The following is a 14,434-nucleotide window of genomic DNA, read 5'->3' as shown; positions in this document are numbered from 1 at the left end:
AAATGCCCGGGGGTTCAGGGTGAGCCCACATGCCTGAAATGAGACATAACCAGAGCGCTGGAGGGCAGAGAGAGAGCAGCCTTACCCACGTATCCCGGTGTCCCACAGGCAGTAGCCATCACGTCCCCTGTCCCTTCCATCTTAGATAGACCAAAGTCACTGATCATGATCTTAGCCTCATCGTGGGGATTATAGTAGAGCAGGTTCTCTGGCTGACAGAAGGAGGACAAATCTTTAACATGCTTAGAATAGAATAGTGTGCGTTTGTCTGTTTGTCTCAGTACCTTGAGGTCTCTGTGTACGATGCCCATGGCGTGGAGGTAATTGACGGCATCCAGCACTTGTTTGATGAGCCTGCTGGCGTCCATCTCAGTGTAGAAACCCTTCTCTACGATGCGGTCAAAAAGCTCTCCCCCAGACACCCTGAGGAGACAGAAGACCTGAATACAACTTAACCTCAACCACAACCATAACACTGACCCTTAACCTCAATTACCACCATAACCCTGACATTTAACCTCAGCTAACGTAATGTCCATGTTTATTTTCAACCCTAGCCTGAACTCTAAACCTAATCCTACCAACATTTCAGTTAAACCCTAACGTAAACACTGAACCTAACCCTTTAGGATTCAGTCACAGCTCATCAGCAGATACTCTTATGAGAGAGAAGACTGAATTAACACAATCCCTGACGTAGGGAGGATTTCCCAGAACCTTAAAACACATGAACCCCTGATGAAGACCGCTGGCTGGTGAAATATTGGTGAATAAATGATTGTAGTGGAGCTGCAACAGTCCAACAACTTGCTGCTTTTTTCTTCTTTTCTTTCTTTTCCCAGAGAATTACGACTAGTCCTGAATTAAAAGGACACACATATATTCCCTGTTCAACACACTTGTCAGCTGAAGACCAGGATTAGTCTGGAAACCTGACCTGATTTGGACTCTTTCTAAACTTGTCTCTCACAACAGAGCTGCCAGGTTGTATTTGTCGCTGTGTTACAGCAACAGTAAGACCTATGGGCCAAGTCGTTGTGAGGGTCCATGTCCATACAAACTGTTTCTGAAAAGTACAATGGTCAATCAGACCACGACACTTAACCACTACAGATTAGGGCCCAACCCTTCAACCTGACCATCTATATCAAGTGTCAAAATACCTCCAAAGAATTAATAAATAAAAATAAAGCGCTTTACACATAACAACAGGGCTTGAACTGACCCAGCAGTCTTAAGAAGACCAGCCCCTCTTCCACTGGTTCAATCCTGCTAACTCTGAGTGATATGTGAAAACCTGTACTACAATAACAGAAAGACAGACAGGTGAAGGTATTACTTACAACTGCATTATGAGGTATAGGTGATTGGGGCTCTCGTAGATGTCCTCCAAAGCCACAATGTTCTCATGCTTTATCCTGCAGAGAGAAAACAATGTGCTCGATTCACTTGCTCCATACTAAATGATCAGCACAAAAAAAAGATTCTCACAAATCATCTTTGTTCCATTGCATTAATTGATCATAACAAAACCATGGAGAAAGTCACAAGTACAGCCCTATTCCCTAAAATAGTTGAGCTCTACACTCACCTAAAGGATTATTAGGAACACCATACTAATACTGTGTTTGACCCCCTTTCGCCTTCAGAACTGCCTTAATTCTACGTGGCATTGATTCAACAAGGTGCTGAAAGCATTCTTTAGAAATGTTGGCCCATATTGATAGCATAGCATCTTGCAGTTGATGGAGATTTGTGGGATGCACATCCAAGGCACGAAGCGCCCGTTCCACCACATCCCAAAGATGCTTTATTGGGTTGAGATCTGGTGACTGTGGGGGCCATTTCAGTACAGTGAACTCATTGTCATGTTCAAGAAACCAATTTGAAATGATTTGAGCTTTGTGACATGGTGCATTATCCTGCTGGAAGTAGCCATCAGAGGATGGGTACATGGTGGTCATAAAGGGATGGACATGGTCAGAAACAATGCTCAGGTAGGCCGTGGCATTTAAACAATGCCCAATTGGCACTAAGGGGCCTAAAGTGTGCCAAGAAAACATCCCCCACACCATTACACCACCACCAGCCTGCACAGTGGTAACAAGGCATGATGGATCCATGTTCTCATTCTGTTTTTACGCCAATTTCTGACTCTACCATCTGAATGTCTCAACAGAAATCGAGACTCATCACACCAGGCAACATACTTCCAGTGTTCAGCTCGTGCAAATTGTAGCCTCTTTTTCCTATTTGTAGTGGAGATGAGTAGTACCCGGTGGGGTCTTCTGCTGTTGTAGCCCATCCGCCTCAAGGTTGTGCGTGTTGTGGCTTCACAAATGCTTTGCTGCATACCTCAGTTGTAACGAGTGGTTATTTTAGTCAAAGTTGCTCTTCTATCAGCTTGAATCAGTCGGCCCATTCTCCTCTGACCTCTAGCATCAACAAGGCATTTTCGCCCACAGGAATGCCGCATACTGGATGTTTTTCCCTTTTCACACCATTCTTTGTGAACCCTAGAAATGGTTTTGCGTGAAAATCCCAGTAACTGAGCAGATTGTGAAATACTCAGACCGGCCCGTCTGGCACCAACAACCATGCCACGCTCAAAATTGCTTAAATCACCTTTGTTTCCCATTCTGACATTCAGTTTGGAGTTCAGGACATTGTCTTGACCAGGACCACACCCCTAAATGCATTGAAGCAACTGCCATGTGATTGGTTGATTAGATAATTGCATTAATGAGAAATTGAACAGGTGTTCCTAATAATCCTTTAGGTGAGTGTATGCACTCAAAGTAACTGCATGGTAAAGCCTCATGTTAGATAGCTTTGACTCATTCCATTCATTACTTACATTCTATTTTGGTTGAGTTGTTAATGTGACATAAAACCCATGTACTGCTGTCAGCAGAGAAATCAAGTATGTGTTCCACTGCATAAGCTGTGTGTGTGTTTGTGTGTGTGGGGAACAAGGTAGTAAATTAACTTTTCAACCATCTATCTACATGTGTAGAGACAGAAAATCAAAAGGCACCCTACTGCCAAATATATTTCTTATGGTCCCTTGCCAAATCCAGTCCACTACACAAGGTTTAAGACATCACTTGAGCCTCAGCAGAAGGAACCCCCCTATCATACAATGGAATGGCAGCCCAGTCGAGATTAACCCGCATACTAACACCTGATGCCCGTTCAGCTTGTCAAAAAACACAAGATAATTCCCCCAAACTGAGGGGAAACAGCAAGGTACCGTCCACGGTTTTCCATTGAAAACAATGGTGCTACAGTGAGCACGAACGAACCCAACCCTGCTGAGGACATTTGAAACAACAAGGTTAGGTGGGTGTGAACTGTAGTCAAGGCAACAGGGGGTGGTCTCCACTTAAGACCCATGCATGGAGGGTTTTGAGAAGACTTGTGAGACCATAGGTTTACTGCTAACATGCATGTATGTGAGGATACTATCCAGGCACTTCCAATAGCATGGAAACCAGATGATAAAAACATTTGCCCCTGTTTATTTATACAGATAAAGAAAGGAGTGACCGGAGAAGAAGGGAATGACCGGTGAAGAAAGGAGTGACCGGTAATGAAAGGAGGATTGACCGGTGAAGAAAGGAGTGACCGGTAAGGAAAGGAGTGACCAGTAAAGTAAGGAGTGACCGGTAAAGAAAGGAAGATTGACCGGTGAAGAAAGGAGTGACCGGCAAAGAAAGGAGGATTGACCGGTGAAGAAAGGAGTGACCGGCAAAGAAAGGAGGATTGACCGGTGAAGAAAGGAGTGACCGGTAAAGAAAGGAGGTTTGACCGGTGAAGAAAGGAGTGACCAGTAAAGTAAGGAGTGACCGGTAAAGAAAGGAAGATTGACCGGTGAAGAAAGGAGTGACCGGCAAAGAAAGGAGGATTGACCGGTGAAGAAAGGAGTGACCGGCAAAGAAAGGAGGATTGACCGGTGAAGAAAGGAGTGACCGGTAAAGAAAGGAGGTTTGACCGGTGAAGAAAGGAGTGACCAGTAAAGTAAGGAGTGACCGGTAAAGAAAGGAAGATTGACCGGTGAAGAAAGGAGTGACCGGCAAAGAAAGGAGGATTGACCGGTGAAGAAAGGAGTGACCGGCAAAGAAAGGAGGATTGACCGGTGAAGAAAGGAGTGACCGGTAAAGAAAGGAGGTTTGACCGGTGAAGAAAGGAGTGACCGATAAAGAAAGGAGAAGTGTCCAGTGAAGAGAGGAGTGCGTATCTCAAAGTTTCAGTGTTTTTCAATTGGCATTAATTGCCCGAAAAATATGTTGCTGTGGGTTACGTTGTTTTGGCTGTAGCTATGGTAAACTCCAAAACAATTCTGTAGGGCCAAAATAGTACCTAAAATATCAAGTAAAAAAAGTTTTTATATAGAATACAGCACTGTTTAAAACTACAAGACTGATAACACCACTGCTTCAGGGTTGTTTAAATAAAAGATGATGAAAAATGAGCCCAGCGCTGGAGAGATGGAGGAGAGAAAGACACAAAGAGAGAGGTAAAGAGAGAGGGCAGCACATTCTAAGTATGGCAACCGTAACCAAGCAACTACGCCCAACGGCAACCATTTTTCATCAAGAGTTACTGATGTATAACCCAGGAATTCTCAGGAGAGTTACCCTTGAACTTCAGGTCTCTCTCGAGCCCCACCATTGAGCCAGACCACAGCAGAGAAGAACTCAAAACACGATGCCTACACGATGGCCTGACAACGTTTTCAGCAGCGATTCCTGTGGTGTCTACTGTATATCCAGGTTGTCTTCAGGTACTGGACGTACTCCACCTTAACAGCAGCGCTACAAGCAGCAACGTCTTTCAGAAAACATGGCAGACAGTGGTTGACTATGCATTTTAACATCATCAGCTGTGAGTGAGTGGGCTCTGCACTTGCAAAGCTATCTAAGGCTGTCAGGCCAATGTCCTCCCTGTATCCTCTCTGCGTGGCAAAACTGCTCTTATCTTGTAGCGACTCAAAGCCGGCCGTCAGCAAAACTGTACATCTAGCTTGGACAATCTGCAGCAAGCTAACTTAATTTTCAACGGTACTGACAAACAGATAAGCCGCCAGAGTCACCAAAAACTCACTCCTGTCACACATATTTCTTTAATTCACAAATAGTATGGCATGTTTTGACTGTGCAAGCTTGCTTGTGGCGAGTAAGGCAAAGTTTCTTGAGTCATTGTCATCATACCTTTTTCCTTGCTAGTTAGCATTCGGTATCACTCTGATGAAGTTACAAACCTCATATTTTGTGAACGACACTAGCCAATGGAGCTAGCCAATTGAACTGTTTGGAGTTTTACACACACCAACTTGGTATGAGATTTGAGGCATAAGTTGTTGTGACTCACTCTACTCCTCCATGTATGTGACTCAGTTAGTAAAGAAGATTAGGAATGACTGCTATATAAACATTGTAGAATGGGTTGCACTGGTACATTGGCATTTTCAGTTGCCAAACATGGAGCAGACACAAGGTTTCATTCTACCCCAGCGATTATATTTTATGAATGCATTTACCACGGAGCCCCAAAGTGAAACTCTGTTATACCTGCACCTGTGGTAAATGTTTTCTTTCTACTAGATGAAGTGCAAGGGTCAACCGCATAGCAACAGCACAGGATTTAAAATTGTGCAGACATGGAGGCCGAAAATATTCACAGCAATTCATTTAGAAATGATTTCCCATTTCATCAAAATGAAGTAAGTGATTATGAATCATTTGTTTTCCACTCGTTACAGAATGAATTTGTCCTCCTGTTAGGAGTGCATTATTGTAATTCAGAAAATAGCTGTTAAAGGCATGGAGAAAATGGTTTGCATCCAAGAGCTAATATTTGGTTATACATCCTTTGACAGGATACAGTGAGGGAAAGAAGTATTTGATCCCCTGCTGATTTTGTATATTTGCCCACTGACAAAGAAATGATCAGTCTATAATTTTAATGGTAGGTTTATTTGAACAGTGAGAGACAGAATAACAACAAAAAGATCCAGAAAAAACATGTCAAAAATGTTATTAATTGATTTGCATTTTAATGAGTGAAATAAGTATTCGACCCCTCTACAAAACATGTCTTAGTACTTGGTGGCAAAACCCTTGTTGGCAATCACAGAGGTCAGACGTTTCTTGTGGTTGGCCACCAGGTTTGCACACATCTCAGGAGGGATTTTGTCCCACTCCTCTTTGCTGATGTTCTCCAAGTCATTAAGGTTTCGAGGCTGATGTTTGGCAACTCAAACTTTCAGCTCCCTCCACAGATTTTCTACGGGATTAAGGTCTGGAGACTGGCTAAGCCACTCCAGGACCTTAATGTGCTTCTTCTAGAGCCACTCCTTTGTTGCCTTGGCCGTGTGTTTTGGGTCATTGTCATGCTGGACTACCCATCCACGACCCATTTTCAATGCCCTGGCTGAGGGAAGGGGGTTCTCACCCAAGAGTTGACGGTACATGGCCCCGTCCATCTTCCCTTTGATGCAGTGAAGTTGTCCTGTCCCCTTAGCAGAAAAACACCCCCAAAGCATAATGTTTCTACCTCCATGTTGGACGGTGGGGATGGTGTTCTTGGGGTCATAGGCAGCATTCCTCCTCCTCCAAACACGACGAGTTGAGTTGATGACAAAGAGCTCGATTTTGGTCACATCTGACCACAACAATTTCACCCAGTTCTCCACTGAATCATTCAGATGTTCATTGGCAAACTTCAGACGGGCCTGAACATGTGCTTCCTTGAGCAGGGGAACCTTGCGGGCGCTGCACGGCGTAATGTGTTACCAATTGTTTTCTTGGTGACTATGGTCCCAGCTGCCTTGGATTCTATTGTTGTTATTCTGTCTCTCACTGTTAAAATAAACCTACCATTAAAATTATAGACTGATCATTTCTTTGTCAGTGGGCAAACATACAAAATCAGCAGGGGATCAAATAATTTTTTCCCTCACTGTAGCTGGAATTAAAATGTTCCCATAACCATCATCAAGCTTCCTACAACCTGGCTCACTCTTCAGCTGCTGACCATTCCTGACTGGTTTTGGATGCGTGTTTAAAGCTGTTGTCCTACTGAAAGACCTACGACCTTCGATGGAGATCCAGAACCCCCCCCCCCCCATCCCCCAGAGGCCTCCTGGTACCTACTTCCTAAGAACAGCGATCTCATTCTCGATGCTTGTCTCCTTCCCCTTCAGTGCCTTCTTAGGGATGCACTTCACTGCAACCATCTTCCCAGTGGCTTTCTCCTTGGCCAGGACCACCTCTGAAAACGCACCACTGTAGAGAGAGAGAGAGAGAGAGGTAGAGAGAGAGAGAGAGAGGTAAAGAGAGAGAAAGAGAGGTAAAGAGAGAGAGAGAGGTAGAGAGAGAGGTAGAGAGAGAGATACAAATATTTATGTAAAATAAATTACAAAATAGAAATTAAAACATACAAAACCGTGTCCATTCTAAAGAGAGAGCCAGAGAGAGACAGATATACATGAATAAATTGATAGAGAGAGGGGGAGAGAGACAGATATACATGAATAGACTGATAGAGAGAGGGGGAGAGAGACAGATATACATGAATAGACTGATAGAGAGAGGGGGAGAGGTAGAGAAACAGCAGTAGATTGATAGATAGAAATTGAGAGAAGAGGGAGACAGATTGTTATAAACAGACTGATAGAGGTAGAGACAGAGAGGTAAAGGCATGGGGAGAGAGAGGTAAAACGGGAGAGAGGTAGCAAAGAGAAAATTAGAGAGAGAGATAAAGATGGAGATAGAGTACATAGGTTAACTTTCAACAAGCACACACACACACACACACACACAATCAATAGTAACATAGGAGACACATAACACTCCTTTCCACATGAACAGGGCCACAGTGTTTCAGGCTTCAACGTTTTAATGGTTAACTACACATCAGGGCAGACGTTGTCACAGGAACAGCCAAACTCCTAAACGACATGGCTGCCTGAATCACAGGTGTAGAAGAATGCTGGTGCAACAACACAGCAATGAATGGGCTTAATGTGTTTATGCCTTTAAGTGATTGTGTGTGTGTGTTTCTATGAAGAAAGTGTGTGAATAAGCTGGGTGTTTTGGATGATTGTGTGTGTGTGTGTTTCTATGAAGAGAGTGTGTGAAAAAGCTGAGGGTTTTGTATGATTGTGTGTGTGTGTGTGTGTGTTTCTATGAAAAGAGTGTGTGAATAAGCTGGGGGTTTTGTATGTGAGTGTGCAAAAGGTGCAGGAAGATTTGGTAGGGTCAGAAGCAAAGGTCAAAAGACAGAATTTTGCCTAGTATGTCCATCACCAAGGACACGGTGGTGAAGAATGCCCTCGGCCGTCTCTTCCACCTCAAGCGTCATAACACATCCAGCATGGCCTGTAAAATGTACCTGTCCCCGTTTTCATGTTTTTATTTTCTTCAACTTGTTTAGAAGGTTGACTCAAGTTGGCCCAAAATACGCCTGGAAGAATGTTCTACATACAGCCAATGCGGGTAATGAGTTCTGTTCCCTTGTGTCTGAAGAACCAACCAAAGTAAGGACCTCATACCAGTGGTGAAGCAAAGCTGTCAAAGTGGTCTAGCAGAGTTTCTCTCTTTGGTTCCGTATCAGAGCAGTCTACAGGGCAGAGTGGGATAAAACCCTTCCATTGTGATGTGAGACACAAATAGATTTCATGGGAATCAATTCTAGGTCCCCAAAACGTCAGCTAAAGAAAGTTGTGTGTGTATTTGTGTGTATTTAAACAGTCTTAGCCATCTTACTCAATTCATAAACCTTTATGAATGCAAATGCGGCAATAAAGAAATACTTTGCTTAAGCAATCATTATCTGTTGCTATGCTACCCAGTCCATGTTCAGGTCACCATAATGTGTGAGCTGGTGACAACCTGTTTCCTTCCTCATTCCCCATGTTCTTACTCCTGCTGATTCATACCTGTATCTGATCTTTAACCACAATCCAGAAATAACTGTTTGTTGGATAAAACACACACACAATCAACTCCTCCCAGCAGGCTCTTAACTCCTTCCAGCAGAAGGTCTCTAAACTCCATCCAACAGAGGGGTCTCAACTCCTCCCATCAGCATGCTTTAAACTCAACTCCTCCCAAAAGCATGCTCTAAACTCAACCCTTCCCAATAGCATGCTCTAAACTGAACTCAACCCAGCAGCATGCTCTAAACTCAACTCCTCATACCAGCATGCTCTAAACTCAACTACACCCAGCAGCATGCTCTAAACTCAACTCCTCCAAACAGCATGCTCTCAACTCCTCCCAGCAGCATGCTCTAAACTCAACTCTGCCCAGCAGCATGCTCTAAACTCAACTCCTCCCAGCAGCATGTTCTAAACTCAACTCCTCCCAGCAGCATGTTCTAAACTCAACTCTGCCCAGCAGCATGCTCTAAACTCAACTCTGCCCAGCAGCATGCTCTAAACTCAACTCCTCCCAGCAGCATGTTCTAAACTCAACTCCTCCCAGCAGCATGTTCTAAACTCAACTCCTCCCAGCAGCATGTTCTAAACTCAACTCCTCCCAGCAGCATGTTCTAAACTCAACTCTGCCCAGCAGCATGCTCTAAACTGAACTCTGCCCAGCAGCATGCTCTAAACTCAACTCCTCCCAAAAGCATGCTCTAAACTCAACCCTTCCCAATAGCATGCTCTAAACTGAACTCAACCCAGCAGCATGCTCTAAACTCAACTCCTCATACCAGCATGCTCTAAACTCAACTACACCCAGCAGCATGCTCTAAACTCAACTCCTCCAAACAGCATGCTCTCAACTCCTCCCAGCAGCATGCTCTAAACTCAACTCTGCCCAGCAGCATGCTCTAAACTCAACTCCTCCCAGCAGCATGTTCTAAACTCAACTCCTCCCAGCAGCATGTTCTAAACTCAACTCTGCCCAGCAGCATGCTCTAAACTCAACTCTGCCCAGCAGCATGCTCTAAACTCAACTCCTCCCAGCAGCATGTTCTAAACTCAACTCCTCCCAGCAGCATGTTCTAAACTCAACTCCTCCCAGCAGCATGTTCTAAACTCAACTCCTCCCAGCAGCATGTTCTAAACTCAACTCTGCCCAGCAGCATGCTCTAAACTGAACTCTGCCCAGCAGCATGCTCTAAACTCAACTCCTCCCAGCAGCATGTTCTAAACTCAACTCCTCCCAGCAGCATGCTCTAAACTCAACTCCACCCAGGAGCAAGCTCAAAACTAAAATCCTCCCAGCAGCATGCTCTAAACAAGGCCGTAGACAGCCCACTAAATCTCTCCTGGTCATCAAATCCAAGTTGATCCTGCTTTGTTCTACAGGCTTACACACACAAACACACACAGAGACTGCTACCGGCTGCTCTAACCAGAGGTTCTGCGCTGCCAGTTTCTTCTCTGTTGACATGCCACTTCAGTGTTAGAACTGTAACTCTATTTAGCTCAGCTGCAGCAGCTCCTCTGCTACTATATGCTGCTGGTGTATGTGTGTGTGTGTGTGTGTGTGCTGCTTTGCATTTTAACATCTCCTGTCAGACAGGCTTCCTGTGGTTATGGTCTTTGTTTCTGCCTGCAGTACAGAGGAAACAATACAATGCAGACACCCACACACACACACACATGCTCACATGCACACGCACACACAGCAGAAGTATATGATAGCAGGGGAGTGCTAAACAGTGTCACAGTTTAACACAGCCGAACACACACACACAATGAATAATGATGAAAAGCAATAGACATTCCGACAATATAAAAAATTCACACAATATTGGCCACTCACACCCACACCAACATACAGACGCTAGTCTGTCTATCTCTGTGGGGCCCTACCCTGACTCAGGAATACATGTCTCTGATTCCATAAGCCTTAACGTTAACTTCAATATCCTAACTTTAAAAATAATTACCCTAGCCCTAACACCTAACCAGTAATGCCACAACTGAAAAGTAACCTAAGGTGTAACACCACGCCTAGTAGATGTTGCAAAGTGATAAGTGGCCACCCGTCTGAGAAAACAGGCTTGAGGATTGCCACATCAGTGTCCTTGCAGTGGTTCTCAACCTTTTTTGGGCCAGTGCCCCCTATCCATTATCCAGGTTCCATGCCGCCACCCATCAAATAAGATGTGGGCTAATTGCCCTGGAAAGTTATGATTATTATTATTATTGTTATTATTATTGTTGTTACTATACCTATACCTATAAATAAAAAATCCTCACTGAATGACAAACAACAGATTTATTAGTTTCCATGGGAAACAAACAACAGCCAATCAGAAATACCAAACAATAATCATTCTTATGAATTGTTACAACGGAAAACAGATACACCATCTCGTCCAGTCGCAGTGGCATCTACTGGCAGGTTGTATTGTTTAAACTTGTATTGTTGTGAATCTTTGGTGTAAACTCGCCTTAAAAGAAACGCCCCCCACGGGCACCTCAATGCACCCTTTCCAAAATATTGCTTCCAGCACCCCCGTCGTCCTCTGAATGCCCCCTGGGGGGCTGTACCGCCCCCGTTGAGAAACACAGTTATACAGTGTGCTTACTAATTGTCAATAGTAAAAAACCCAGATCTAACTAAGTGAATGTCTGTCATATCCTATAAGATTTACACTTAGGTCCGGAAATATTTGGACACTGACACAACTTTCATTATTTTGGCTCTGTATGTCACCACAGTGGATTTGAAATTAAGCAAACGAGGTGGAATTGCGGTGCAGACTTTCAGGTTTAATTTAAGGGGTAGAACAGAAATATTGTATGAAACGTTTAGGGAATGCAACCATTCTCATACAGTCCCCTTATTTCAGGGGCTCAAATGAAATTGGACGAATTAACACAACCATAAATAAAATGTAAATTTTTAATACTTTGTCAAGAATCCTTTGGAGGCAATGACTGTTTGAAGTCTGGAACGCATGGACATCACCAAACGCTGAGTTTCCTACTTTGTTATGCTTTACCAGGCCTTTACTGCAGCTGTTTTCAGTTGTTGTGTGTTCGTGGGTCTTTCTGCCTTAAGTTTTGTCTTCAGCAAGTGAAATGCATACTGGATGGGGTTGAGACCAGGTGATTCACTAGGCCATTGTAGAATATTCCACCAATTTGCCTTAAAAAACTCCTGGGTTGCTTTCGCAGTATGTTTTCAGTCATTGTCCATCTGTAAAGTGAAGCGCCATCCAATCAACTTAGCTGAATATGGCTGAATCTGGGCAGACAATATATCCCTATATACTTCAGAATTCATCCGGCTGCTTCTGTCTTCTGTCACATTAATAATTGCAGCCTAAGGATGGCCTGTTTCACTTGCATTGAGAGCTCCTTTGACCGCATGTTGTGGGTTCACTACAACACCTTCCAAATGCTTTGGAAGACCCCCCCCCCCATCTTTGTGGGGACAATTACATGTACACGTGGATGTTGTTCAGAAACACATGCACAGTGACCTTAGCACACCCTCAGTGTGACCACAGTGACCTTAGGACACCCTCAGTGTGACCACAGTGACCTTAGGACACCCTCAGTGTGACCACAGTGACCTTAGGACACCCTCAGTGTGACCACAGTGACCTTAGCACACCCTCAGTGTGACCACAGTGACCTTAGGACACCCTCAGTGTGACCACAGTGACCTTAGCACACCCTCAGTGTGACCACAGTGACCTTAGGACACCCTCAGTGTGACCACAGTGACCTTAGCACACCCTCAGTGTGACCACAGTGATCTTAGCACACCCTCAGTGTGACCACAGTGACCTTAGGACACCCTCAGTGTGACCACAGTGACCTTAGCACACCCTCAGTGTGACCACAGTGATCTTAGCACACCCTCAGTGTGACCACAGTGACCTTAGGACACCCTCAGTGTGACCACAGTGATCTTAGCACACCCTCAGTGTGACCACAGTGATCTTAGCACACCCTCAGTGTGACCACAGTGACCTTAGGACACCCTCAGTGTGACCACAGTGACCTTAGGACACCCTCAGTGTGACCACAGTGACCTTAGCACACCCTCAGTGTGACCACAGTGACCTTAGCACACCCTCAGTGTGACCACAGTGACCTTAGCACACCCTCAGTGTGACCACAGTGATCTTAGCACACCCTCAGTGTGACCACAGTGACCTTAGGACACCCTCAGTGTGACCACAGTGACCTTAGCACACCCTCCGTGTGACCACAGTGACCGTAGCACACCCTCCGTGTGACCACAGTGACCGTAGCACACCCTCAGTGTGACCACAGTGACCTTAGCACACCCTCAGTGTGACCACAGTGACCTTAGCACACCCTCCGTGTGACCACAGTGACCGTAGCACACCCTCAGTGTGACCACAGTGATCTTAGCACACCCTCAGTGTGACCACAGTGACCTTAGGACACCCTCAGTGTGACCACAGTGACCGTAGCACACCCTCAGTGTGACCACAGTGATCTTAGCACACCCTCAGTGACAATTTATGTGACTAATTCCACCATGTCTGAGTCTTTAATAATCCCAAAGTGTGTGCTGGAACATAATCACAGCATTACCTGATGAGAAATAAAATCTCAGTCTAAATCTGCCTGTTGATAAAACCAAATTTCAATCCATTACTGGAAGCTGAGCTGACAATGTGTCTCTGCCAAATGGCTTTGGCCCAGCGTCACAGACTAATGTTCACATTCAATCCCCATAAGAATAGTAAAACATTTCACTCGACCCTCAGGAGGAAAATGTCAGTTTTAATGGTTTATGTTCAAGTTTAATGTACAATTGGTGTTCGGTTTTGAATTTGGGTTAAGAACTGATTTAGGGTTTTCTGGGGTTAACCTGGTAAAGTTTAGGATTAGGGTTAATTGTAGAGTTAAGATTATGGAAAATACATTAAATATAGGGATAACAGATTTGTACATCATTGCATTCTATTTGTATTTGCATTTTATGAAGCGTCCCAACTGTTTTGGAAATACGGTTGTACTTACATTGATATTTTAGTCATTTAGCAGAATCTCATCAACAAGACTTTACACTCAGACAACTACATATCCCAGTCGTTTCAACCGACATTTGTTCTGAATAAATGAAGTTATCGGCAGCGTAGAAGCTAGTGGAGAAATACTAATTATTCTCATTGAATTATAAATCAATAATGTTTGGGGTGTAAATAACACTGAGATGCCTGGAAATGCTTTTTGAAGAAGGCTTCAGCTGTTTATGTAAAACAGCATTAAGGGGAAACAGGAACTAGAGAAAACAACTTCATACCGACAGGTGCAGCTTGAGGTTTTCCCCACCCAGCCTATTAGCATAGCAACTGTTGGCATTTATGTACTGTAAATAGACGTAAACGTGGAAGTGTGCTGTGTTTTGGGGTCAACACTTTTGCAAGAGCTGAGCTAAGCTAGAGTTGATGTGTGTGGGTGTGTGTGTGTGTACGT

At 44.3% G+C, this 14,434-nt stretch overlaps 1 protein-coding gene across 1 annotated transcript in view; it reads right to left on the bottom strand.

The window, feature by feature from the left end:
• camk1db (calcium/calmodulin-dependent protein kinase 1Db) overlaps window positions 1–14,434 on the bottom strand; it is a 43,731-nt gene that overhangs the window by 12,882 nt on the left and 16,415 nt on the right. The window contains exons 2-5 of the mRNA XM_010889743.4: window positions 7,158–7,289; window positions 1,344–1,418; window positions 285–423; window positions 86–212 (exon numbers count right to left, since the gene is read on the bottom strand). Of these exons, the coding sequence (XP_010888045.2) occupies window positions 86–212; window positions 285–423; window positions 1,344–1,418; window positions 7,158–7,289 (473 nt within the window). The remainder of the gene's footprint in view (window positions 1–85; window positions 213–284; window positions 424–1,343; window positions 1,419–7,157; window positions 7,290–14,434) is intronic.

This window comes from Esox lucius, chromosome 19 (genome assembly GCF_011004845.1).
Source record: "Esox lucius isolate fEsoLuc1 chromosome 19, fEsoLuc1.pri, whole genome shotgun sequence".
Taxonomy (NCBI): Eukaryota; Metazoa; Chordata; class Actinopteri; order Esociformes; family Esocidae; genus Esox; species Esox lucius.
Note: the sequence above shows the minus strand (reverse complement) of the source record. Positions and strands in the feature narration are given on the sequence as shown.